General features: G+C 34.2%; 1 protein-coding gene across 2 annotated transcripts in view; it reads left to right on the top strand.

Annotated features, from left to right (window-relative positions):
* The window catches only part of LOC112051802 (protein phosphatase 1 regulatory subunit 16A), a 57,698-nt gene extending 34,528 nt beyond the window's left edge, over positions 1-23,170 (top strand). The window contains exons 9-10 of one of the 2 annotated variants that reach the window (XM_024090605.2): positions 9,084-9,552; positions 10,955-23,170. In XM_024090605.2, coding sequence (XP_023946373.1) covers positions 9,084-9,552; positions 10,955-11,196 — 711 coding nt within the window. In that variant the 3' untranslated portion in view covers positions 11,197-23,170. Of the gene's footprint in view, positions 1-9,083; positions 9,592-10,954 lie in introns of both variants that reach the window. The other variant, XM_024090597.2, reaches the window with a different exon arrangement.
* The last annotated feature ends 1,966 nt before the right edge of the window (positions 23,171-25,136 follow it).

Below are 25,136 nucleotides of genomic sequence, written 5' to 3'. Positions count from 1 at the left end.
ATATGTTGTTAACAATTCATAAACCGTACAAACCTAATTATGAACATTTATTACACGTGTAAGTAGTTTATGTCTAAATTATTTCTAACTAGCACATCAACATAATTCACACTTACGAATACTCTAGCCGTCGCCTCGCGGTTTCACCTGCATAGTTCCCGTTTCCGTTAGAATACGGCGATAATATATAGCCTATGTCACTTACAAATAACGTGGCTTTCTAGTGGTAAAACAATTTTCAAAATCGGTTTATTACATCCGGAGATTACCCCCTTCCTCAGAGCAATTGTATAGGACCTGCTTCGCTAGCGTTACTTTTCTGTCAAAGTATATGATCAACGATCTAATGTGATTGTAAAAACTGTCTCTATAGTATCGATGTTTCATAGTTCTAATTGTGTTCGTCGGTTAAAGAGCTGCGTAAAAATACCTTTTTGTGTAGTTTAATGATGTAAAAAACGGGCAAAAACTTCTAGTTTAGTATAAGATATATACCAAATATGATCTTATTTTCCTCAGAAAATAACAGAAAATTTTGTTCTTGAATTGGGGTGCGATACTGGTCTTTCTATAATTGGTCTCAGCCCCTTAAATTTCGAAAAGGGTAAATAACGCATATTCTGTACATATATCTCACAAATATAAAATATCTAGTAACATATTTGGTGTCATTTTGAAATAAATAATTTTAGTAGTTCTCCAAAGCTTATTAATTAACATTAAAATGTAAAACAATAGTTACTTTTAGAAATTATACACTGGTTTGGAAAAAAAGTAATTATTTTTAATGGACGTTTAAAATTTTCAAACATGTGCCTTTTTCGAAATTGCATATTCAGCTACTTTCATTATAATATCAGTATACACTAACAAGCACAATGTGTGAATGTGTGTGAATTCAAGCATATACTCGATGTGGAATAATGTTCATCGACAAACCAATTAAAACTGAAAGTAGTCATTTTGCGTTATAATAATTTTAATTAACTTATTCCTAAATTACTGTCAATAAATTTAACTTATAAGCGTAGAACAATTACCTAGATACAGGTAATATTATGTTGAATAACATTTTATTTAAAAAAACAATACTTAATTAATTTAAATATGCAACTATATCCCGAAAAAATCCATGGCTCTCGCGGGATTTGTGAGTAACTGAATTTTACGTGGGCGATGACGCAGGCGTTTGTTAGTAAAATATAAAAACCGGCCAAGTATGTGTCGAGCCACGCGCAGTGTAGGGTTCCGTAAATTAATTTAGCGCTTTAATTCTTCTATAATGCACAAAAATACCGATAACGATAAAAAATCATCCTCACTTTGCACATTTTTTGCACATTTTTTTTTTTAATATTTGTTATACCACATTATAAACGTAATTAATATACATACATATCCATACCAAAATTCTACTGACAACTTTATCTTTTTAATTGAAAACGGAATTAGTATGCAGTTTTCGATTACCAATTACATTTTTCAAGTTGGTCGACCATTTTTAAATCACCATCTTTAAATAGCAATTGCTACTTAGCTGTTGTAGTTTTCCTTGTAATTTCATTATATATCCTACTCTTGGATTTTTTTTCACATATCCATAAACAACCGTTTAACCGGTTGAGGGGACACTTGACTCTAACAAAAATTAGCTTAATATTTTACACACGGATCCCTAATTCGAAATATGTTGGTAGAAGGCCCCTCATAACTTTCAAAGATCTGTCTAACGATACCCCACACTATGAAATAAACGAGTAAAAAAAATTAATTCTCACTTTACGTATAAGGGAGGTAGGTACCCTAAAAAAAACATTTTTCAAGATTTACATTGTCGACATTTTTAATGTGCATATTCATTCTAATTTACAGCCTTCTAGTAGTCTCGCAAACCGCGGACGGACGGTCTTCCGTGTTTCCTGTGCACTACGGAACCCTAAAAAAATAAATACTCGTAATACATTACTTATTACTTTTTATATAATTTGAAAACAACTAAAGTCGTGATTTATATATTGTTTCCATAAAATAAGCGACGGTGTATGCGCGAACAAATATCGAGTACGTATGAAACTAATTGGCGGAAAGTATCTGAAGTACTAATTGCTCCCGCGCGTTGGTATGACGTAGTTTTTTGTTGCCGGTTCTATTCTAGATGTTGCGAAAATTACTGTTATTATGGATTACCTATATCTTTTTAGATATACTGGGTTTAGCTTCGCCCGCTGATCTGAAGGTGACCATGATTACAGAGGGTCATAGAAAATTTGAAGAAAATAATTTTGTTTCTTACATTATTTTAAGTACTTCTACTTTTAAACATTCGTTCAATATACAGGATGCTCGGGAGTATTTTCCATAACTCTAGGGTTATATTCTTTAAGAAAAAATAATTAAAAATGTCTCAGGGAAATGTGTTTTAAAATAAATGTAAATCGATCTAAAGTTGTGTCCCTTATATCGCATGCTTATATTATGACCTAGCCAAACATATTCATTGATAAATATCATAAAGTAGCTTAGTGAAGCGGAGTGTCCAGTTGCAATATCTCGTCGATATCGAGTCTTACCATTCATCATCATCATCATCATATCAGCCGATGGACGTCCACTGCAGGACATAGGCCTTTTGTAGGGACTTCCAAACATCACGATACTGAGCCACCTGCATCCAGCGAATCCCTGCGACTCGCTTGATGTCGTCAGTCCACCTGGTGGGGGGTCGGCCAACACTGCGCTTACTAGTGCGGGGTCGCCATTCCAGCACTTTGGGACCCCAACGTCCATCGGCTCTTCTTACCATTACGATTACGTATTTTAAAATGCAAGGCGTGTGTTACATGGATAGTCGAAATTATTTGAATTACCTACTTTGGATGAAAACATAAAAAATTTTTTTTTAGTTGAAAAAAAATAGTTATGCAGTTTGGCTCCTAAAAGTAGAGTTGTCAACAACTTGAAGTTATGAGCAATACTTCGCAACACTCTGTATATCTTTGCTTATCAAATTATCTCACATATAATGTAGGTACCTGATGCTCAGAATGTATAAAAGTATGATGAATAAAGATTTCTTTTCAACGTAGGGGAGCCCGGGATGCTAAATTTGCAGTTACTCGAGCGGCATGGGGACCGATTGCATTTCTTAGATTAAATTATAGGCGAATAAATGAATGGTTATTTACTGTTTTTGCTTTTAGCGGTGGAATATAAAAACTACAAACTTTAAAATAATTTTTGTTGCTTTGGCTTACTGAGATTGTCAGAAAATTTTAGCGATTAATTAGGAGGTTATTTCCTGTTAAAAAAATAATCGCGCTCGTATTTCGAGAACTAAATTATAAGGGTTTTATTTTGTAACTTTGAAACCCTCCCATTTCATTACGTTACGCTCAAATCGTCAGATTTTCGAAATGTGCAGTTTTTACCTATCAACTCACCTAACTTATCTTAATCTGACGTGCTGGTTGAGAATTTCTGAAGTAAGTTTTTTTTTTTGTTGCCCTAAACGTACCAACGTGCAAGGTGTTGTCCCTTATGTTTATCTGCCGCGTTCGAGTAACTGCAAAAATCCCCATTTCGGCTCCCCTACTATAAGTAAGAAGGCAGATTATTTTGACGGACCAATTAAGAAAACCTCAATTGGCCCAGTCAGGGATCGAACCCGGGACCTCCATCTTATAAATCCACTGCGCATACCACTGCGCCACGGAGGCCGTCAAACAGTATAGTAGAGTAGAGATATAGTACGTTGTCACGGTCGCGTACTTTCCCCACTTTCAACGCGAGTCCGATAGTAATTAGATGGACTTAGATAATTAATCGTTAGCGTTGCCCGCCTACGGCTGTACATTGTTATAACAAGAGTCTCATTTACACCATGAACATCAAACACTGTTCATATATTGCAATTAAGAACTAGAAAGTGGCATTTTTATAACCGCTGCATTTCTTATTTGTTTTTAACTATTGGCACGCCCGATATACCCCGGCCATTTAACTTAACTAAGTGTAGGATTCGTTTAAAATATAATTACATATACTTAAAATTAGTCACATTCAGTTATAAACTTCCTAGTTTCTTTACAAATTTAGGTATCTAATCTATTTTTTTAATACCACTTGAATCTCTATATATGTATTGGTCAAATCATGAAAATCATACAGACGAACGACGCAGACTTCTATAATAATAATAAATTCCAATTTATTTAAAAATGGTTTTAAATAATTCATGATCGTTCTACTCGATTGAAAAAAATGTTTTTTTTTTGAGACGTGGTTTTTGTTTTTAAATATGTTTTTGACAATACGAGCCAAAACGCCTGTCGGCCATGTATGTCTCATATCGTCACTTACAAACGGAACGTTTGAAAAAAATATTAGTTATCAATTAGTTTGACGTTCAGTACATCAGGTAACATTGTGACGTCACAAAATGGATGACAGCGTTTTCGACGTTTGGAAAATTTGAAAAAATAAGTACATGATTTTTAAATTAAGTTTTATAAGAAATCCTTGACTTTTTTGAATTAATATCGATATATTTCGGATTCTTATTCCATGTACTATGCGAAATTAATATTATTTATATTAAATTTAATATGACTACCCTATTCTTTTGCTCCCTTGTATGAAGAAATTACGAATGTGTAATTGGATTGTTCATGAATACGCGTCACTGCGGTTTGTACGCTGAAATACGTTCTCTTATGAGAATCAGCGGATGTAATGTAATGTGCATTGGTCTTAAATTTTCCTGCGATTTCCCTGTAGGCGGTTTCACGCATCGCGAACGCACGCGCAGTCGGTGCGGTCGATCCGCGCACGCAGCATTCCTCTCTGATAATATCAAATCTTATTAAATCAAATATCTATTTATAAACTAATCTTCTATACGAGAACTGTTGATAAGTCAAGTCTGTCAGTGATTAGTGACTTAGATTATGATGCATTATGATGTTCACAAACCAAAAGGTTGTTCTGTTTACCCAAGGGATGTTTTTTGTCAGTGTTTTGTGACCCAAGTGATAATGTTTACCGGATTGTGCCTTTGACTCCGTGACTATGTCGCTCGATATTATGTTCTTGACGAATGACAACCTGCACCGGTTGCGCAAAGAGCCGCAGGTGCTAGGTCTTCGATACCGGGTACGTTGTTTTTGTCGTTATAACTGGCCGATGTTCGCGATTTTGTCTGTGTGAATTTAGTTTATTTTGTAGAAAAATGTTATTTCTTATCACATTGAACTCCTATCTTTGTGATAAAGTAACATTTTTCTACATCATCCTTCTAGATAAGATTCTTATCACATAAGGAAGGTCAAGAAGTAACATTTTTCAAAAAACTACATGCTCTTTCCTTAAAACGAAAAAACAAAAAAGGTTTTTCCCACGTAGATCCCGACACCGTAGGAATTCCGGGATAAAATGTGTATAAGTTGCCCAATAACCTGCTCAGGACTGGACGATATAGCAGGTCATTTAAATCTAGCTACTTATATTATAAACGCGAAAGTTTGTATGGATGTATGTTTGTTTGGATGTTTGTTTCTTTAACGCCGCTGCTACTAAAGCGTTTGGCTGAAATTTGGAATGGAAATAGATTTTACTCTGGATTAATACTTTTTATCCCGAAAAAATCCATGGATTCCCGAGATTTGCGAAAACCTGATGATTTTGATGGTATGAATGTTAGTTACTCTTTCACCTGATGTTTGTTACACATAGGCTACTTTTTATCCCGGAAAAATCCATCCATGGTTCCCGGGAGACTTGAGAAAAACTAAATTCCACGCGGACGAAATGACGTCCGCTAATAAATTTATACGATTAGACGTGTTCTGGGGTGGAGACCACGTACCAGCTATCGCAGTGTTGGACACCCTCCAGCTAGCTGCTAGATGGTCCGACGACATTGAGATTGTCCAACTACTGAAGGAACATGACGACAATGAAGAAGAACAATAGCTTAGCAACTTCGTTCGTAATACTCCCGATGTTGTTGATGTTGAAGCGGGCTGGGGGCGTGAAGCGATAAATGAAAAACCCACGACTGATGCACCTCACTTCCCCGCACGCATCGATTTCACACCCGCGCAATCTTTCCCCCCGTGGCCCGCATATCATGGGAGTGTCATCAACGAACTTGCCAAACTATAGGAGATATTATTGCCAAGAACTTTAAGTTGAAAACTGAATTAGTCGAAGTTCACAGCGCCACTCTGGTATTAGAAGAACGGTGAGGATCGTGTGTGGTGGCGCGCTCTCGGAAAGGCCCACGCCCAGCTGTGGACGAATACAAGCTGATGATATTGATACGATTATATAGATTACTGAGATTATAAATCTTCCCATGTATAAAATATATCAAATCCGAGTAGTAAGAATGCGTGACGCATAAATTATCGGCACGCATTCATCTAATTGGTAATTATTATTGTTGTTTCGTTTCTTATTGGAACTTTTACTATTTACTACTATTACGTACTCGTACGGTACGGTTAATTATCGTCTATCTAGTGGTTGGCCGTTTAGACTACGGATCCAGGATCGGGCTAGAGTTTTCGTTTCCTTGAAGAATTTTATTTTCAGTTAAACATTCTCAGCTCGGAATTGGGAAGTGTTATACCCCCGTGTCTGGGAGAGCACCGTCGATCCCGGTCACGGGGTAATCGCATTAGATCGTTGATCATATACTTTGACAGAAAAGTAACGAGCTTACGAGCGTAGAAAAGCGAGACAGGTCCTTATATATTTAGTCTGAGGTGGTCATTAATTATTTTATCATTATCACCGTCCACCATCCAACCCACATTATTGCAGCGTAGTGGGTCTAAGCTGCATGTCCCCTCCTATAAGCAAAAAGGCCTGGCCCAGAAGTGGGCTGTTAAAATGGACAGATAATTATGATACTTTTTAGTCCAAGGTGATGGGAGGCTTCGTTACCACCCTACCGGCAAGAGACGTACCGCCAAGCGATTTAGCGTTCCGGTACGATGCCGTGTAGAAACCGAAAGGGGTATGGATTTCATCCTCCTCCTAACAAGTTAGCCCGTGTCCATCTTAGACTGCATCATCACTTACCATCAGGTGAGATTGTAGTCAAGGGCTAACTTGTAAAGAATAAAAAAAAAGTAATATTACGGTTTAACCATTTTAAATAGATAAATATATAAATATTTGATCGATAAATCCTACTACTACTCCATCAAACGTAAAAATTTATAGAAACCATTCTAAAACCTGTAGTTTATCCTTGAAAAGTTATCGAGATTAGAGCGCTAATTGTTCGAGTGAAAAACTAATAGCCTTGTCGAAAATGGGTTACAGTTTAAAGCAGAGTTTCCCAAACTTTTTTCTGTCATAGACCCCTTACCATGTTTTCCCGTCTTGGGTAGACTTGATATTGTTTTTCTGTATCCTACAACTTACACAATTTAATAAACATAAATAATATTTTTTTTTACTTCGTAGTTACTTTTAAAATAATGTAGGTACATGTAAGATAATAGATATAATAAAAATATATTGATATTATAAGATAATGTGATGTAAAAATACGTACTATCTGTGTATGTGTTATGATCCTCTATCGTGGAAACCATTTTCATTTAATGGACCTCAAATTTTTTTTTCGCTGACATAGACACTTGCAGTTTGTCATAGACCCCTAGGGGTCGATATAGACCACTTTGGGAATCACTGGTTTAAAGCTATAATAAACTGACTGCGGTTAAATATTGACCACAGACTGTTAGCATTACATGAATTTAGATATTATTGAAACTATTGACAAAATATTGTCTTGCTTGATCGTACCTTGCTTAATAGGGTAGTTGACTCATGTTAAATTTAATATAAGCAATATTAAACTCGTGTATACATGGAAGAAAAGGTCCAAAACATATAGAATATTAATAATTTCATAGAAAACTTCATTTACAATTCTAAAAAAATTTCTAAACGTCAAAAAACGCTGTCTTTTGTGACGTCACATGTTACGTAACATGACGTTTTTCTAAGGTTTATTGTTTACGGGCTTATATTATGTAACGTAATGAAACAGATAGTATATGGGCCATCAAGGCCGATAGCGTTTAGGCTCGTATTGTCAAAAAAATATAATTATTTTTTTTCAACCTAGTAGAACAATAATGAACAATTTAAGACCCTTAAAAAAGTGTCAACTAGCCTAATGTATACCTGTCATCCATTGTTAGCGACTGCCTCGTCCAATGGTTAGTCTATGAGAGTGCGTTTCATGATTACCCAGGTTCGGACCCTTGGAATTATTTTACTACTAAAGTACAAATGAAAAAAAATTTCAAATTAATGATGAAGGTTTTTTTGAGAGGAACAACTTTCTCATTCGTACTTTAGCTGTAAAATATTTTTTTACACACTAAATGCTGAAAAAACACATTTCAAGCAACTTCAGCGCCACCTACCTTCCGTATTTAAGGTCGTACGATAGCACCTCAATGACATTATTTGTTAAAAAATCTCGAGTCATGTAATCTATATATATAAAAATGAATTGCTGTTCGTTAGTCTCGCTAAAACTCGAGAACGGCTGAATGGATTTATCTTATCTTGGTCTTCAAATGTTCGTGGAGGTATAGGGAAGGTTTAAAAGGTGAGAAAAATTAGAATAATTGCCGGGAAAACCATAAAAACAACCCTTTTCTATTTCCCATACAAACGTTTAAGAGTCAAGGGTTAGGATATGGTAGGGGTAGAGTAGTGTAGAGTAGGGATAGGGAAGAAGTGCACATAAGTCAAAGCGAAGCTTGACCGGGTCCACTAGTTCTTTTATAAATGTTATACGATTTTTTCTAGATTTCCTGTACTAGACGTTGAGAACAATATTGTGATCTAAAATTTAGATTAAATTATTTTTTCAGGTTAACCCACATATTATGAAGATTTTGAATCCTGTTTAATTATTTTTTTTACTATTGAAAGTAATTGAGATAAACAAAAAATAAATAGATAGATAAAGCCGTCAGGCCTGCCTAACTCATGTTCCTATTGTTATTATCCTCAGTTCCAGTATTAAAGACCTCATTATATTTTTACAGGGCCTAACAAACGGCGTCGAAAATGATGCATCCAAAAATCAGAACACAAGCAACATATCAGCCGATCTGTCGCACCCGAGATTGTCAATCAGCTCGACCACGTCCAACCAGAGCTACGACTCGGGGAACGTTGACTACGCGGTGCCCAAACATTCGTACAACCAGAAGAATTCGCTGAGAAGTGACGTCATCGACTCGAATGACAACTTGACCTTCAACCAACCGAAGATCAGCAACCCACTGTTCGGCGTGAACGCCGCGTCGCACTACTCTCCTGGGCCGTTGCACGAAAACGAGACAAAGTTCGAGCGAACGTTGCCCAACGGAGTCAGGAAGGCGCCCGAAGGCCAAGACAACGAAGGATACAAAACCGAGGACGCGATAGACGGTAGGAAAGAGTTGGTAGTGAACCCAAACCCCATCGCGATCGCTGAAGGCGGCACCGCTACCTACACCACAGACAATAATGGTAAAATCAATGTTCATGTCACCGTCATGATTAATGCAGGTAATTATATGCATCCTTACGAACCTCCCATTTCTAATAAAGCACCCAATAACATTTTGTGTATACACACAATTTAACAAGATAATTTATTATTGTAAAGTTTATTATATTCTAACAGTTTTGCACAGTGATGGTTTCCTTATTATATTATGATTGGAGTTTTCGGAAGTGGGGCGTGAGATCCATATAGAAGATAATCTCTCGAGGATGCATATTTGAGGCAAGCTGTCTCCGGTAGTTGCATGGGTATTGTACTACTCGTAGTGTCTGGTGTTCCTTTCGTGTAGTTCTGTTTCTAGCTTTCGTTTTATTTCATTTTCGCACTAGAAATGCAAAGGGTATTAACGTCTTGTAGATGTGAGCATTTAAAACATTATCAGTATCTATCTATACATCTATTTTATTGCAAGACTCTAAAAGGAATAAGAATTTGTGTATATATATTTAAATGGTGTTTAAAAGATCACCTGCTCTGCGAACTCTCTTGTATTTAAGTGGCAATAGTACGGCACTCTTTTGAAAATGATCGGAAGCATTGATTTATTTTTCCAATTTTCAATTAATAACTCTGACTTGTTTCGTTTCAACATTTGAACTGAAACAGAGCGCCCAATCGCTTGGTGATATTTCTTACGCACATGCCCGTCTTTGCTTACCATTTTATAACAATTAAAAGCAATCACTAAATCACTAAATATTAGATGAAAACGACAAGCAATCACTAAATTATTAGACAGTCTGTGCCTAGCAAGTCGTTCAGAAATAATTTGCAATGTTAATCAAAAAGTAATAATTATGGCGCATTGTTATTTACCCCACAAACTGAATCATTTTTTATTAAACCTTAATCTCAAATCCCAAGTCGATAGCAAAAGCTATGATTACAAATAAATTAAAACTATTGCATGGTTTGCATGAATACTAACTCATATATTAGTAACTCTTTGGACTAACACACTCTATCCTCTGTTGTTTCGTTTTCTGTGTATAATTTTAGTTGTTAATTTATAGTCCTAATGCTAATTTAGATGATAAAATTACAATAGTTGCGTCACATTCTGATGCTGGCTTGGATGTTACACTTTCGCAAATCACACAGCTTCAGTACACGAGTGTACATGCTGCATGTGAAAGTATATCGCAATTAAGAAACATTCCTTCACAGTTACGCTTATCTCTCTTATTAATGGCAGTTTTTATTGTACCGGCAACGTCTTGTTGCATTGAGCCAACCAATAACACTCCAACAATTTGACCTGAATTGAGTAATGTAACTGCCTGAAGAGCTATATATTCATCATCGTTATTACAATCATCACAAAGAATTCAGCAAGCCCTTTGACAATGCTGTTGAATTTTACAGGAACTTTGGCGGATTTGAAAAAGCAACGTGCACAAATACGAACGAATGGGAGCCCGGTCGAGAACAGTCTGAACTCGACGACGAATCACAGCCTCAGTTCGATTCAAGAAGGGAAGGACACGCAAATACAGATAAGTCCACCCACGTTAGTTCCAGGAACGGCGACCGTACCACGGTTCTCGGGGAACACCAGCGACGTGGTAGGGGACACCAAGTCGCATCGTTGCTGCATCATTATGTGAACCACGGTTCTCTAAAAATACCAGCGACGTGGTAGGGGACACCAAGCCGCATCAATGCTGCAACATTATGTGAACCATGGTTCTCAAAGAACACTAGCGACGTGGTAGGGGACACCAAGTCGCATCGATGCTGCATCATTATGTGAACCACGGTTCTCTGAAAATACTAGCGACGTGGTAGGGGACACCAACCGCATCGATGCTGCATCATTATGTGAATTCCCATCATGAAATCGAACCATTCGATGCGTACAAGTCTGATTGTCATTCCAAAAATAAAAATGTTATTTATTTCGGTTTCATCTAGGCTACGTTTGTCGACATATTTACAGCATCGTTTTTTGAAAAAAACAATTAATATTTTAATTTGTACACGCATTTATTAGTTTGGTTCCACAAGTTGGATAAGCGATGCATGAATCAATTGTTATTAATTTATGAAAATTGGATGAAAATTGCCATTTTTGCTCACGAAGCAAGGGCTTGCCAATACGCTAAGGAAGTGTGATACTGTAAGAGCTCAACGGTTATCTAGAAAAGTTGGTTGCTATTATTTTATGTATAATAATTAATAATTTTTCGTATTAATTGCATTGTATTTTTCCAGTTGTTTATGTACATTCCGTTATTTGGATATATTGATAAATAGTTGCTAAGGAAACTTCGCATGTTAATTAATAATTATGTTTTATGGAAAGGCCTTTTTTTTGTTTTCAAACATTTATTTTTCCTGTAAACATTTTACGATTTGCAACTAATGTTATATATAAACTGGTTATGTTAACTATAAATTATGTTTTTGGCTTTGTACAGTATGTATACAGTGATTTATAGGTTTTATAGTACATAGTGTACAGTTACCACATTGTCTGGTACTTTACTGGCAAGTGTGGACTCAAATTTGGCTATCTTGGTCCAATTCTATGGACTAGATTTCTGGATTTCTCAAGTCTTTAGGTATACTGCCGAATGTTTCATATAGCATTTTCGAAACCACTTTTTTTGGTCTTGGCATTGCTACTTGAAGCTACTCCAACTTTAACCAAGTACAGAATGTAAATAAACAAAAAATAATAATAAAATTAAAATGTCAATATGACCTTTGCGCTTGTCTTGATATATTTTGTTTAAGAAACCATAACAAAAAACAGTAGAGATATACAAAAATTTTAATTTTGTTTATGGTTCAGCCTCCTCTAAATTCTTCTTTGAATAACAAAAGAAAATATCTCCAATACTAATTAATAGATAACGAGCGTCGCTTATAGATTTATTCACTATGGTCTATGTTTCAAAGTAAGAACATGTTATGTAATTTACCGTGTATTACAATACATACTCAGAGGCACGATTACCCACCCACTGCAATATGACTCGAGTTTATTAAAGTGTGCGGATAATTGTGCCTCTTGAGTATATAATGCGATCGGTTTGTTTGAAAATACAAAACCATTTCAGTGAGTAAAGGTCTTATTAGAACCATGAACTTTTGTAAAACTTGAGAGCAATTGTCAAACAGTTGCTTTTTTGACCAGTTTTTTTTACAATTTTCATAATGTATCTCTTGCAAAGTAATTCTGTTTTTATTGCAACTTCTAAGACTGGAATTGTTTTATAGGTATAACTTGTGTCGTTTGACCGGTCTGGGAAACAAATATTGTTAATATTTTAGAACTAAATAATTGAAATCCTAAATGAAAAACAATGGGGATGATGACTAGGTTTGAATATATTGATTTTTATGATACATTCGGGTAAATAAGGTCAATTTTAACTAATTTATACATAAAAAGCAAAGATTGACTGGATATTTGAAAAATAAATAAGATTATAAAATTTCAAAATCTACTAAAAATATTTTATCGTATATAGATGAAAATTCATACAGTTTTAGCTTCCTTACATTAAATGTGACGTTTTTTAATATGTGAACTATAAACATAAACGCAGAAATAACAAAGATCCATACGCCGCCATACAGAACGCCCATACAAATCTAACGATCATTAATTGCCTACGACGTCATAAGTTCGTACCATTTTGTATGGGGCGTTTTTCAGGGATCCGCGGCAGCGCCGCAAATCTGACCCTTTAAATCCCTGTAGCTCCGAAAGTAATGATCGCAGATACCTTGTTACTTTTACAAAATTGCTTTACTATTAGCGTACTTTTAATTTAGACACAATTTAAAAAACTGTCATCATCCCTATTGTGGAAACTCAAAGGGGTTCAGATATATTCTACGAGTATTCACTCAATAAATTAATAAAAGTATTGAATGTTACAATTATTGTTTCACAGATTGCGTTTGGTTCATGGGGCTAGCAATGTATTGTACAATGATTATTTCTGCACGATTATTATATACATTTTATTTGTGATACCTCCTGCTTTTACTATAGTTGACTATTCAAGTCAATAGAGAACATGCAGCATAAAATTTACCTTCTTCTTCTATATTAGAAATCGTCCGTTAAAATTAACTAATTATGTAATCATCTAATATTTACTCAGAGGCACAATTATCCGTCCACTTTAATATACTCGCGTCATATTATAGTGGGCGAATAATTGAGCCTCTGATTATAGTCATTTTAACGAATTGGCGCTACATGACATTTCATTGAAATAATCGCTACTACTTTGCAGTTAAGTTGTACACAGATATACCAGATAAAAATAAGCTACTTAGATACGTACAACAGGTGCAGCATACGTAAAGTAGATGCCGTATACTTATTAATGTGCCGTTTAGAAGCAACACCATGTTACATACGGAGCTTGTATGCATGGTGCTGGCTACAATTGTAATAGTGTCTGGATTACTAGTTACTACGTTTTGTACGTGAGGCGGTCCAGAATTTTTTTTATATGGCTGCTTGTGAAATGTTAAACGTTTCGGCTCTTGACCTTGACCTTAAAAAAATAATACATTTGAGTCTATCTCGGCTATCACCATCAAGTTTTTGAGTTCGTTATAAGACGAACGCCGTCATAATACCTTGCTAGCCCCTCTGTGTGAATAACAGCTGTTTGTTGACAGTGCGAGGGGGCCATGCCATTCCAACGGTTAGGCCTAGTTCGGACTACTTTAGTATTTTAATCGAGTACCTACGAATTTTTGGGCGGTGAATCCAAAAATTGTTTGTACTCGACTAAAATACTAAAGTCGTCTGAACTAGGCTTCAGTGCATGCAGATCCATGCGTTACAATAATACACGATTCGACATTTTGAATGTATACTTGTATTGATGCTAGATGTTACGGCGCAATAAGTATCGCAAATGGATTTACCCCGATGTCTATTGACTTTACCCAGTGGCGACTTATACAAAAATATACAAATTTTTGAGAAAATTAAGAGATTGACATTTAAAGTTCTTTCACACTAGCATTCACATAGCTGCAGCGAATAACACGTTTAGTTTGCTATCAGAATCTATGCGGCTTTGGTGTCTGATACGTTGGACTAGAAAAATTCTTTCTTGTGATGGAGCTTTAATAAAAATACCTATTTTCGAGTACAATATTTACTGTGGAGCTCTTGTTAAAAATATATTTTAGTTCAGAGGTTTGTGTAGAACCGAAATATGCTTTTTGTATTTTGTCATTTCCCAAGTGACTTTCTAGGTTCTTAGGTTGCTTAAAATTGCTAAGTTTTTCAGCAGAAATTTTGCAAATTGGCTTGCGATAACTATTGCGCTATAATCCAAGTTTAAGTAACACTATACTACTGTATTATGTGTAACGCACGCATGTGTATTCTTGTGCCTTTTATTTCCATATTTCTTGTTGCCGTTTGGAATTTTAAAATGTTTGTAACAGTTTTGCTGGGTACTATTTTTAACTAACACTTATGTAAGTTCTCCTATTTTTACGTAAATGCTAACGAGAATATTAAAACGGAAATGAATTTTCGAACGCCTTGTTAACCATGGAAATTAAAATATAGCCTTTTTGAGCCCGTTTTTCTAGCTTTGACATACTGGCAAAGCCTCCAGTGGGTCCTCAGGCATTTTTTTTTTCAAGAACATTATATCGGATAGCTGCAAAATCCGATCACAGCACATTTTTATTTCTCAAGGTCATTTGTAATTCCTTTTGAGTCTCAAATACAAGAAGTTTTATATGGGCCATCTACTTGTAGATCTCTTAATTTTTTCGCACTGTACCTACATTAATATACACTCTTAATATGGCTAAGTACAGTGCGAAAATCATAACGCCTTTCATCGCACAAAAATATCAAATTAACTCTCTTTGTGTTCTTTATTTTGTGGCTTTGGTACTTAGGAGTAAGAGAAAGTAGACACGCGTCTAGAGAATTTATTTCCGATTTAAAAAAATCTATTTATTACCTATATATTGGGTGTCTATGTGTGTTAATATGTTTTATGTGAATATTTTCTTGTACTACGACGAAAGTCATTATTCCAGACACACAAATAGTCCCTGGATAACGCACACTGCTAGCTAATGTACCGATGACGTGCTCGATGTCTAAATGTACTACAGTCTATGTAAGGGTCTTTGCACACAGACAGTGTTACATTAACAACATATTTGTCGCTATGCCATTTTGCATCGTTCAATCATCAACGCAATATGTGTGCATTGTCCCTAATTCAATTTAAAAATTGGCCTATATGAATGCAGTAAAAGTTTTAAACAATAATGTATATATCATTTGTATGTTTTAAAATCTTTACTCTTATAAAGTCTATAGGTATGTGTTTAAGTTATTATGTTTTCTTAAATCACTAAATACTCTAGATTTGTGCCAATTTTCAGTCTGATTTTATTGCGAATCGTACATTATTTAAACTACGCCAGTTTTTTCTATACTATTGGTAATTATACATTTTTATGAGAATTTTCTTATATCTATTATATAGACATTTTTTAATCTTTTTTAAAAAAGGAGAGAGATTAGTAAATCTACGAGTCCAGTGTTCATTATTATCTGTGGTAAATCTTAAAGAAGGCAACTAACATTCCATTACTATTGTTGAAAATATATAATTGTGTGAATGTAAATATTTTTTTGATATATAGGTACTTACATATTATATTTGTCACGTAGAAGTCATTAGAAATCCATCCATTAGGGTGCGTTTCCGCTAAGACGACCAAAGACTTGCAAGAATAAACTCTACTGTTTAATGATAGGTAATTAATTTATTTGTCAAAAATTATGCGTGCTTGATACGTAATCAATATACTCGTAATAACAATCATTTACGTTGCAATTTTCAGCGAAAATCTAGAACATTTACTTGTTTTTTCTCTTTTACTCCTAAGTACAAGTTGTCTACACAATGTAAAATTGCAAAGAATTTCGCGGAAAATAGCATTGTACATGATGAACATAGGCAAAGTAACGCCTACCTTAAAGTACGTGTACTTGAATTTAATATTTCAAATGCAAGAATTGTACTTAAGTTTACACACATTTTGGTCTGTCCTTGCAATTTTTTTGTCCTATACCCTGTGCAGAAACGACCCTCTAAGCCGCGTCTGGACTGACTGACTAATTTTGTTTCTATATGAATGGTTTAAAGAAAGTATACGTACTAACTCAGTCAATCTGGACACGGCTTATTATTTAGTAATCCATTCGTCCATATCATAGTCACTAGATTAGATTAGTTGTTCCGGTAGTTCGATGTAGTGAATGTAGTACTTAAAAAGTACTTAACACCAGCTTAAAACTTAAAACTCTTAAGTGTTTTATTACGTAATGTCGCAAATGTGAATACAGTTATACTTATATTATTACACTGTAGCCTATTTATCTTCTTACAACGGCGGCCCATTTTCAGTGTTTGTAAAAAATAAATTAGTAAGTAGTTTTATAAACAAAAACAAAACAAAAAAATAATTTGTATTTCGAAATTTAACACTAACAACCATTACTTAAATTAATTTAATATCAATAATTACCAATAAAAAAAATACTCCATTTTATTTCTTTGGTTTCTGTGAACAGTTTTTAAAATATTTATAAACATAAGACGCCATTTTTCTTGAATAATATTGAAAGTTACTAATGCGACGCTTCATGTCGTACTGATTCGCGAATGTATTACTTTTGAATTTTGTATTTGGAGCGGCTACGACACCGTCGTGTTCCGTACTCTCCATCTGCCTATTATTGATTATTCTGTTGGACAAGGAATTTTCCAATCTTTACTTTTAGTGCATAGTTAAAAACCTTATGCACGCCACTGATACTTATGTAGGGGTAGGTAAGAAATGCACATATCTTAAAGCGTAGCTTGACCAGGTCAGCTAGTAAACTAATAAAATTTTTGTCACAAAACACACAGACTCAAAATGGGTCGAAGTTGTAAAAATAAGTAGCACAGTGTAATGCTAGCCACAAACGGTCAATTATTCTCACGTTTCTGAAAAGCAAACGGCAGTACCCACGCGGCATACTATACAAGTCATGTACGCAGTGACCAACACACGATCAATTACAGCCGTGGGTGCTACAGAAACGTGAGAATAATTGACCGTTTGTGGCTAGTATAAAGAAACTTATGTGGATCAAAGCAATATACAATGGCCTTATAGATATCTAAGCACAAATTGTTTCGGTTGTTTTTTTTTTTTTTTAATTTTATCCTACAGTATTATTTTAGGAAAGCATTTTACAGGTTTGCATTTTGTGATAATTCATATTTTATCAGAAATAATATCCTATTTACAAAATAGTTTGTCTAAATCGGGTCTATTTTTATTAATATTGTATCTAGATGTTTAAAAGTTTATATTGAAAATTTTAGTGAAAATATTTCTTATAATGGATGTACGCTATTTACTAATTCACTTGCACATATCTCATCATTATGTATTTTAGAAGTTAATACCTACTTATTTCAAATGTGCGTGAAAGTAAGAAATAACTTATTTCAAATATTTATAATATTGTAATTTGGAATTAAACCTACATCAGTGCCTCTTTATTCTTGCCTTAAAAATGTTATATTATATATTACCATTTACCAATGTGTTATGTACTCTTAATAACGTGTTAAAGTGATTTTGGTTAAAATTAAATAAAAATTCTAAATAAAAAAATGTTTATTAAAATTTAGACCATGAATTAGATGTGTTTCAAATCTTTGGTTTTTATTGTTGTAAAGTAACGGTTTTAAGTAAATATGACAACTTCAAACTAATGTTGTGAAAGCTCCAAAAACCCAGACCTGTATTCGGATAAAACCATCATAAAATGATATTTAAAAGTAAAAACGTACTTAGTTATATGTAACATAAGCATTACTTTACAATTTTTACAATAATTGTCTATAAAAAGTTAGAAATAGAAGTTATTAAAGTCCGGTCACTCAGAGATTGCGTTTTTGACAGGTAGTGATCGAATGGGCGATGTAACTTCGAAATGGCATACAAGGTTGTTGAACTGCGCTGTTTCAACTGTTTGTTATGCCAACTATTTGTCTTTGTAGTGATGAGACAAAATAACGAGCCAATAATACAGTAGTTGACTCATATCAAATTCAATATAAACAATATTAATTTCGCATAGTACATGGAATAGGGATTCCAAATATATGGATATTAATTTATTAAAGTTATGGATTTCTTATTAAAACATAATTTAAAAATCATGTATTGTTTCAAATTTTCCAAACGTGAAAAACACTGTCGTCCATTTTGTGACGTCACAATTTTACCAGATGTACTAAACTTTAAATTAATTGTTAAGTAATATTTTTGTCAAACGCTCCTTTTGTGACGTCATGAAACAGTTGAAATAAAGATGGTTATTTCAACTATTTCATGATGGATTATCAAAAAAATTAAAAACTAAAATTTTCATGTAATCAAAAAATAAATATTAATCTAGTAAAACGATAATGAACTATTTAAGATCATTTATAAAGATAAAATGTCGACTAGCCTATTGAATATTCTTGTCCCATTCGATCACGACCTGTCAGAAACACAATCTCTAAACGACTGGACTTTAGTAGAAGTTGTTGTATGATAATATGCCGCTTATTCTTATTTCTTGGTTCCTATTATCCATTTAGCCATAAAATTATATTATCCATTTCAATTCAAACATATAATCATTAAATTATCCGTCATAATTATATGTTTGAATTGTTTGTTGTATCCTATTTTTCCAGTGTATTCAATGCAGCTCTAAAAGAGTTAACAAATGGTTGGTCAATGCCCAAAGTAAAGATGTACATATAACTTTCCATCTAAGTAGGTATATGAATATATGCAACACTCAAAAACCTTAGTTCGATCAAAATATTTCGTTTATACATAAATCGCATTGTAAATATATTTATATATAATTATAAGTTACGTAATTATAACGACACATTTTTAGTCGTATTTAAAAATATACAGGCATAAGTAGGATAGGTTTCAGTTAACGTTAATAGAAAGATTCCATAAATTAGTTTGATTGAGTGTGTTTTGGGGGATACTCAATTATGTGTTGACCCTATAAGTGGTGTAATTTTAATTTCGATCGTTAAAATGTGTTTGCCTGAGTTTCCTACAACTTGCCATCTCGAAATTCTTGCCTTCTTTCCCTTTAAATAATTCTCATCTAAAGGGAACTGTTAGGGCCTTTACACTTAAGCTTATAGATAGAGACAAATAGCATAATTCAGTCTTCTTCTGCGTGGTGCAGGAATGTGGGGATGACAACAAAGGGGCGAGAGAGGTGCGAGCGGCAATATGCGAGTCTGTTAATAAATAAACCGGTCAAGTGCGAATCGGACTCATGCAGGAAGTATTCTGTAGCATTATCTGTAAAAACAACATAAAAATCACCTTTTGTATGGAAGACCCCAGAAATATTTATTTTATTCTGTCTTTTTTTTGGTATTTGTTGTTACCTATAGCGGCAACAAAAATACGTCACCTGTCAACAAAACAAACAGACGAATGGTGACAAACGGACGGACAGACGGGACATATAGCGGAGTCTTAGTAATAGGGTCTTTTGTATACTTTGAGTGAAGACCCTAATAAATAAGTGTATGTCATCTGTAGTAATGTCGCACGCCTGTACTTCGCTGGCGTGGACTGGCGTGATTTGGATACAAACATATACTTTAACCTGAACTCTAATAAATAATATGCTGTTAACTGTACTCCCGTTACACTTGAAAAAGTCGTAGCACAATATTTTATGTTATATACTGGCAAGTTAATTAATGCCAAATTGCTATTCTGTAAGCCACCGGCCCCAACGTCTTAGCCCAGGATCGAGTCTCATTTATGACGCCATTCATCCCCCTGTTTTATAGCACTCTACTCTTAAGTGCGTTTATCTTTCAAATCTCCCCTGACGCTCACACAGCAAATAAACAAAAAAAAAAGAAATCCTGTAACCTAAGTAACACAAACTCATTAAGGCTGCCAGTCCACCAAAGCGGAGCGAGGCAGTAGAGTCGAGAAACGGAAAAATATTAACCAATAGGATTGCACAAAAATCTCCGCTCCTCTTAAGTGGACGGACTTGCGAGATCGATTAAAAATTCATATAAAACCATTAAGCGGAGCGGGGAAACGGAGCAGGGTTAAATAAATTAAATTTAACATTAATATATTTAATAGTCTGCAATTCTGCTCCGCACCCTGGCTCCGCTCCGGTGTACAGACAATACGCAACTCCGCTCCGCATCAGTCCGTTTCTCCGCTACGTTTCCTCACTCCGCTCTGGTGGAAAGGCAGCCTTAATAGACAATATATAATAACACTAGCAGCTGCGTTTCACCCCTATAGTTCCCGTGCCCGTGGGAATACGGTCTTAGTTACTCATTGAATATGTAGATTTTAATTTTTGAAATCGATCGAATAGTACTTCAATTAAATCGTAGCAAACAAAAACAATAACTCAAACCTCTTAGTTTAGACATATCAATATATTATTTTATTCCAATATGCCGATAGGTTCCATAATAAATTTGCATAGTAATGGCAAGATTGCACACATACATTGTTATATTTGTTATATGTAGGTGTGTAAAGGATTTTATTTACTTTAATTCTAACTCCAGTTCTAGCTTTTGTAGCAAATTGAAAAATGTTATAACTGTGGTCGATTACAGATGAACATTATTAAATTTATATTGTGATTTATTGTTAACTGTAATTATTATTAAAAATTGTATACCTAGTTTATCTACTTTTGGAAGTCTGTTTGGCTTTGTATGCAGTCAGTGGCGAATTTGTAGTCTTTGCCGCCCGCCCTAAGCTCCTAGGCTGAAGTAGATATTTTATTTACCTTTTGTCAAAATCAACCGATTTTGTAATATTTTCCGAGGTTTTGTGAATAATTTTACATTTAAATCAACTTTTTTCATTTTAATCAATTTTAATAAAATCAAAAATAATTAAAAAAAAAAGGTAAAAATTTTTCGAAAAAAAAAAGAAGTGAGAGTTAACTAGTCGGGCATAATCGGCGTTCACGTGATTTCTAGCAGTTTTTCATAATAAGTTAATTTGAATACCACTCATGATAAGTAGTTCAAATTCTAAAAAAGTGATATTTAAGTTTAAAAAAAGAAAATTAGAAATTATTATTAAATTTAGTTATTTTGCTTATTTATTTCCTCATTTTTTCTCACTAATGGCCGATCCTAACATCTGGCCGCCTTAGGCCCGGTCCTACTGGGCCTTACGGTAAATCCGCCACTGGATGTAGTGGTAAGGTGTATGCCCAAATGTTTGAAAGTAGACAATTGTCAGTTAGCGTGTTGGTGTATAAAAAAAAAACTTTATAGTAGAAGATCCGAATTAGAAACGACCTTCACCCATCTGTGTAATGAATAAAAATGTATTATATCCAAAATTAGCATGTTGAAAAATATGTTGCGGAGGAGTTTGCATAAAAACTCCTGGCCACACTATCATACCATGTTTAATAATGGTTAATACTAATGGTTTGGCCGGGAGATTTTTAGGCCACCTAATCCATTTAACAGATGGGTGAAGGTCGTTTTTAATTCGGATCTTAAACGGTTAGTTTATACACACATGCGTGCTTAGTCTCTTCTCTTAGCACTAAAATCAAAGGCAAACGGACTTGCTGGAATAGATTAACTATATTTATATAAATTATATTAATACATCTATGGATGCACCAATTGTCTTGTGATTTGATTTATCGATTTATAGACACACATTGTTTTATTAGGACTTTATTAGCTACAAGACACTTGTTTTTTTTTTTTATGAAGAACACTTACTTTTGTATTTCTCATTAATAATAATAATTATAAAGTAAAGCGTAGACAATGCCTGTATATTGCCTAGATATGCCTGTATTTTTTCATTAATAATAATTAATTAATAATCCATTATCTGAACTAATTCATATTTATTCAAACAGAAAATATAAACTGTTAAAGTAACCTGTGCTTGGGGTATCGAACCCAGGACTTCTGTCAACATTACCAAGTGCGCCTTACTCGATAAATGGGCTATCTAACACTGAAAGAAATATTCAAATCGAACCAGTAGTTCCTGAGATTAGCGCGTTCAAGTAAACAACCTCTTCAGCTTTCTAATATTAGTAAAGATTATGTTGTCAAAATATAGGTATTTATTTATGTTTACAAAAAACGATAGTTAATCTCTGTTTTTTGTTTATTATGGTTATGGTGGCATCCATAGATAATAATAATAGACAATATATTGCAAGACCACTACTGTTTGATTGTTAAATTAAATTGGTACAAATATTATTCTAAACTAAAAAAAATGTTAATTAATTTAATGCAATTTTAAACTGTTGTATTTTTATGCCTTAATATTCATAATAAGTAATCAATATATTATTATCTATTTAAGGAATTTACAATAGGTTTTAAACGTACTTAGTGACTGACTTTTGAACAGTAGTGATTTATAATAAGATGATTCCTAATTTTCTTAAATATTGTACGAATAAATCAGTTGTTTAAATTAGTAGTTGGTTTTTTTATTCACACCTTTGTTTAATGATAAATTAAAAAGTATTACTTACTAATTAGTTATAGGTAAAGAGCATCGATCTCCTATTAAAAAGTAGACGCACAATCAGCGACCAAAAAACGTTCCCACTCAAAGAGTGCCAAACCAACTTTTTAGCACTCAATTCAAGTAGTCGCATTTGCAAAGTCAACCTTAATCTCAATTCTTACGGTTGAATTTGTTCTGAATTTGTGTTTATTGAATATTGAACTATATTTAAAGTCCTTTAGGTATAATTTTCTTTACAAATAATTCTAAAACTGTCAAAGCAAAATTGACCAGTTTTTAAGTAAAATTTTCTATTGTGCGTCCTTTTATTATAAGAGGTCAATGGTAGAGAGGCAATAAAAATAAGTTGAAATAAACAAGATATTATGTATTTATTTTTACCCAACTACGGTGAAGCCAAATGGAAGGGTTATGAATTTGGCAGTCTATGTATTTATGCGTGTATGTTCTACCGTAGCGCATAAACTACTGTACCGATTTTACTGAATGAGCTGCCAAAAGATTCCTAATAATAGCTCGGGTAACAGGCTATATAAATTTTATCAACATCTTGTATATTAACCTTAGACTTAAACAGACGAAACAGAATTTAAACCTCAGATTCTAACCTCAAAAAAATTTAACTGAGACAATCTCACGTGTCTGGTATCAAATGAAAGGTCTTGACAAGCACATTACAAATATGTATACGAGTAAAATATATTGTTTAATTCATAATATATGATTAAAATGCGATTATAGTAGGTTCGCTAGGTCCAGCTTCATTTTATCTTAAATCGGGCTTATCGGATGGTGAGGAGCATAACCTACTTATAAAATTACCAAAGTAGTTAACAGAGCAAGTATAATCAACAATAAACCAAAACGAGTAGAAAATTTTGTCTGTATGTTTATTTGTCTGGAACCACCTACCTACTTACGTTCTAAACGGATTTTCATGCAGTTTCTTAGGCCTAGTTCGGAGTACTTTAGTATTTTAGTCGTTCATATGCAGAAATATATGAAGACAGCAGTATCTAATTCAGTATTCATTGTTTTCCTTAAGATAAGGTACCTACCTACCAATTTTACAAGTCGGTAATTGAAGTAGTTCTAGTTCAAGTTCGTTTTATATACCTATTTAGTAAACAAGCAAGTTAACGAAGAGCGAACAGGTTCTGCGTTACGTAATTTTGTGGTGAGCCGTGAGCGGTCAAGGTGAAGGTGAAACACTCCCGAATATGGACCTATTCAAGTTTTTTCTTATAAAGTAGGTTATTCCTTTGGGGTTCTACTTTCTTTTGTATTTAAACTACTCCTTTAATAACAGAAACAATACCAACATTGAATTAGGCCAAACTAATTCCGAATTTTAGCAAGGCGAACAGCAATTTTATTAATTGTTATAGTACATAAATAAAAAATAAATGAATTAATTTATCATATCCCGACCCCGTACCAGAAAGCGCAGTGTTGGTCGACCCCCCACTAGGTGCACCAAGCGGATTGCAGGAAATCGTTGTGCTTAAAGGTCCATGCAAGAGGTCTCGTCTCGTCCAACAGTAGACGCCCATGGGCTGATAATGATGATCTCTATTGTGTAGGTAGGTACATTGTGTTAATGTCACCTACTCTTAGGCCTAGTTCGAACTACCTAATACTAAACCAATTTGGAATAGATATAGATTAAGTACATCCTGGAATAACACATGGGTTAAAAATTCGGTTTTCCGGAGGATTTTTGAAAAACATCACTTCACGCGAACTAATTCGCGGCTGTCTGCTAGTTTTTAACCGCCTTCCAAAAAGGAGGAGGTTCATGTGTATTTTTTTATATGTAGGTACCTACCGCCTACATAAGATAAGTAGACCAACCAGCAACGTTCGCTCTTCTGTCTCCTTCAGTAATTAAAATTAACTGACAATAATTACTTAC

The sequence above is a fragment of the Bicyclus anynana genome, chromosome 15, assembly GCF_947172395.1.
Source record: "Bicyclus anynana chromosome 15, ilBicAnyn1.1, whole genome shotgun sequence".
Taxonomy (NCBI): Eukaryota; Metazoa; Arthropoda; class Insecta; order Lepidoptera; family Nymphalidae; genus Bicyclus; species Bicyclus anynana.
Note: the sequence above shows the minus strand (reverse complement) of the source record. Positions and strands in the feature narration are given on the sequence as shown.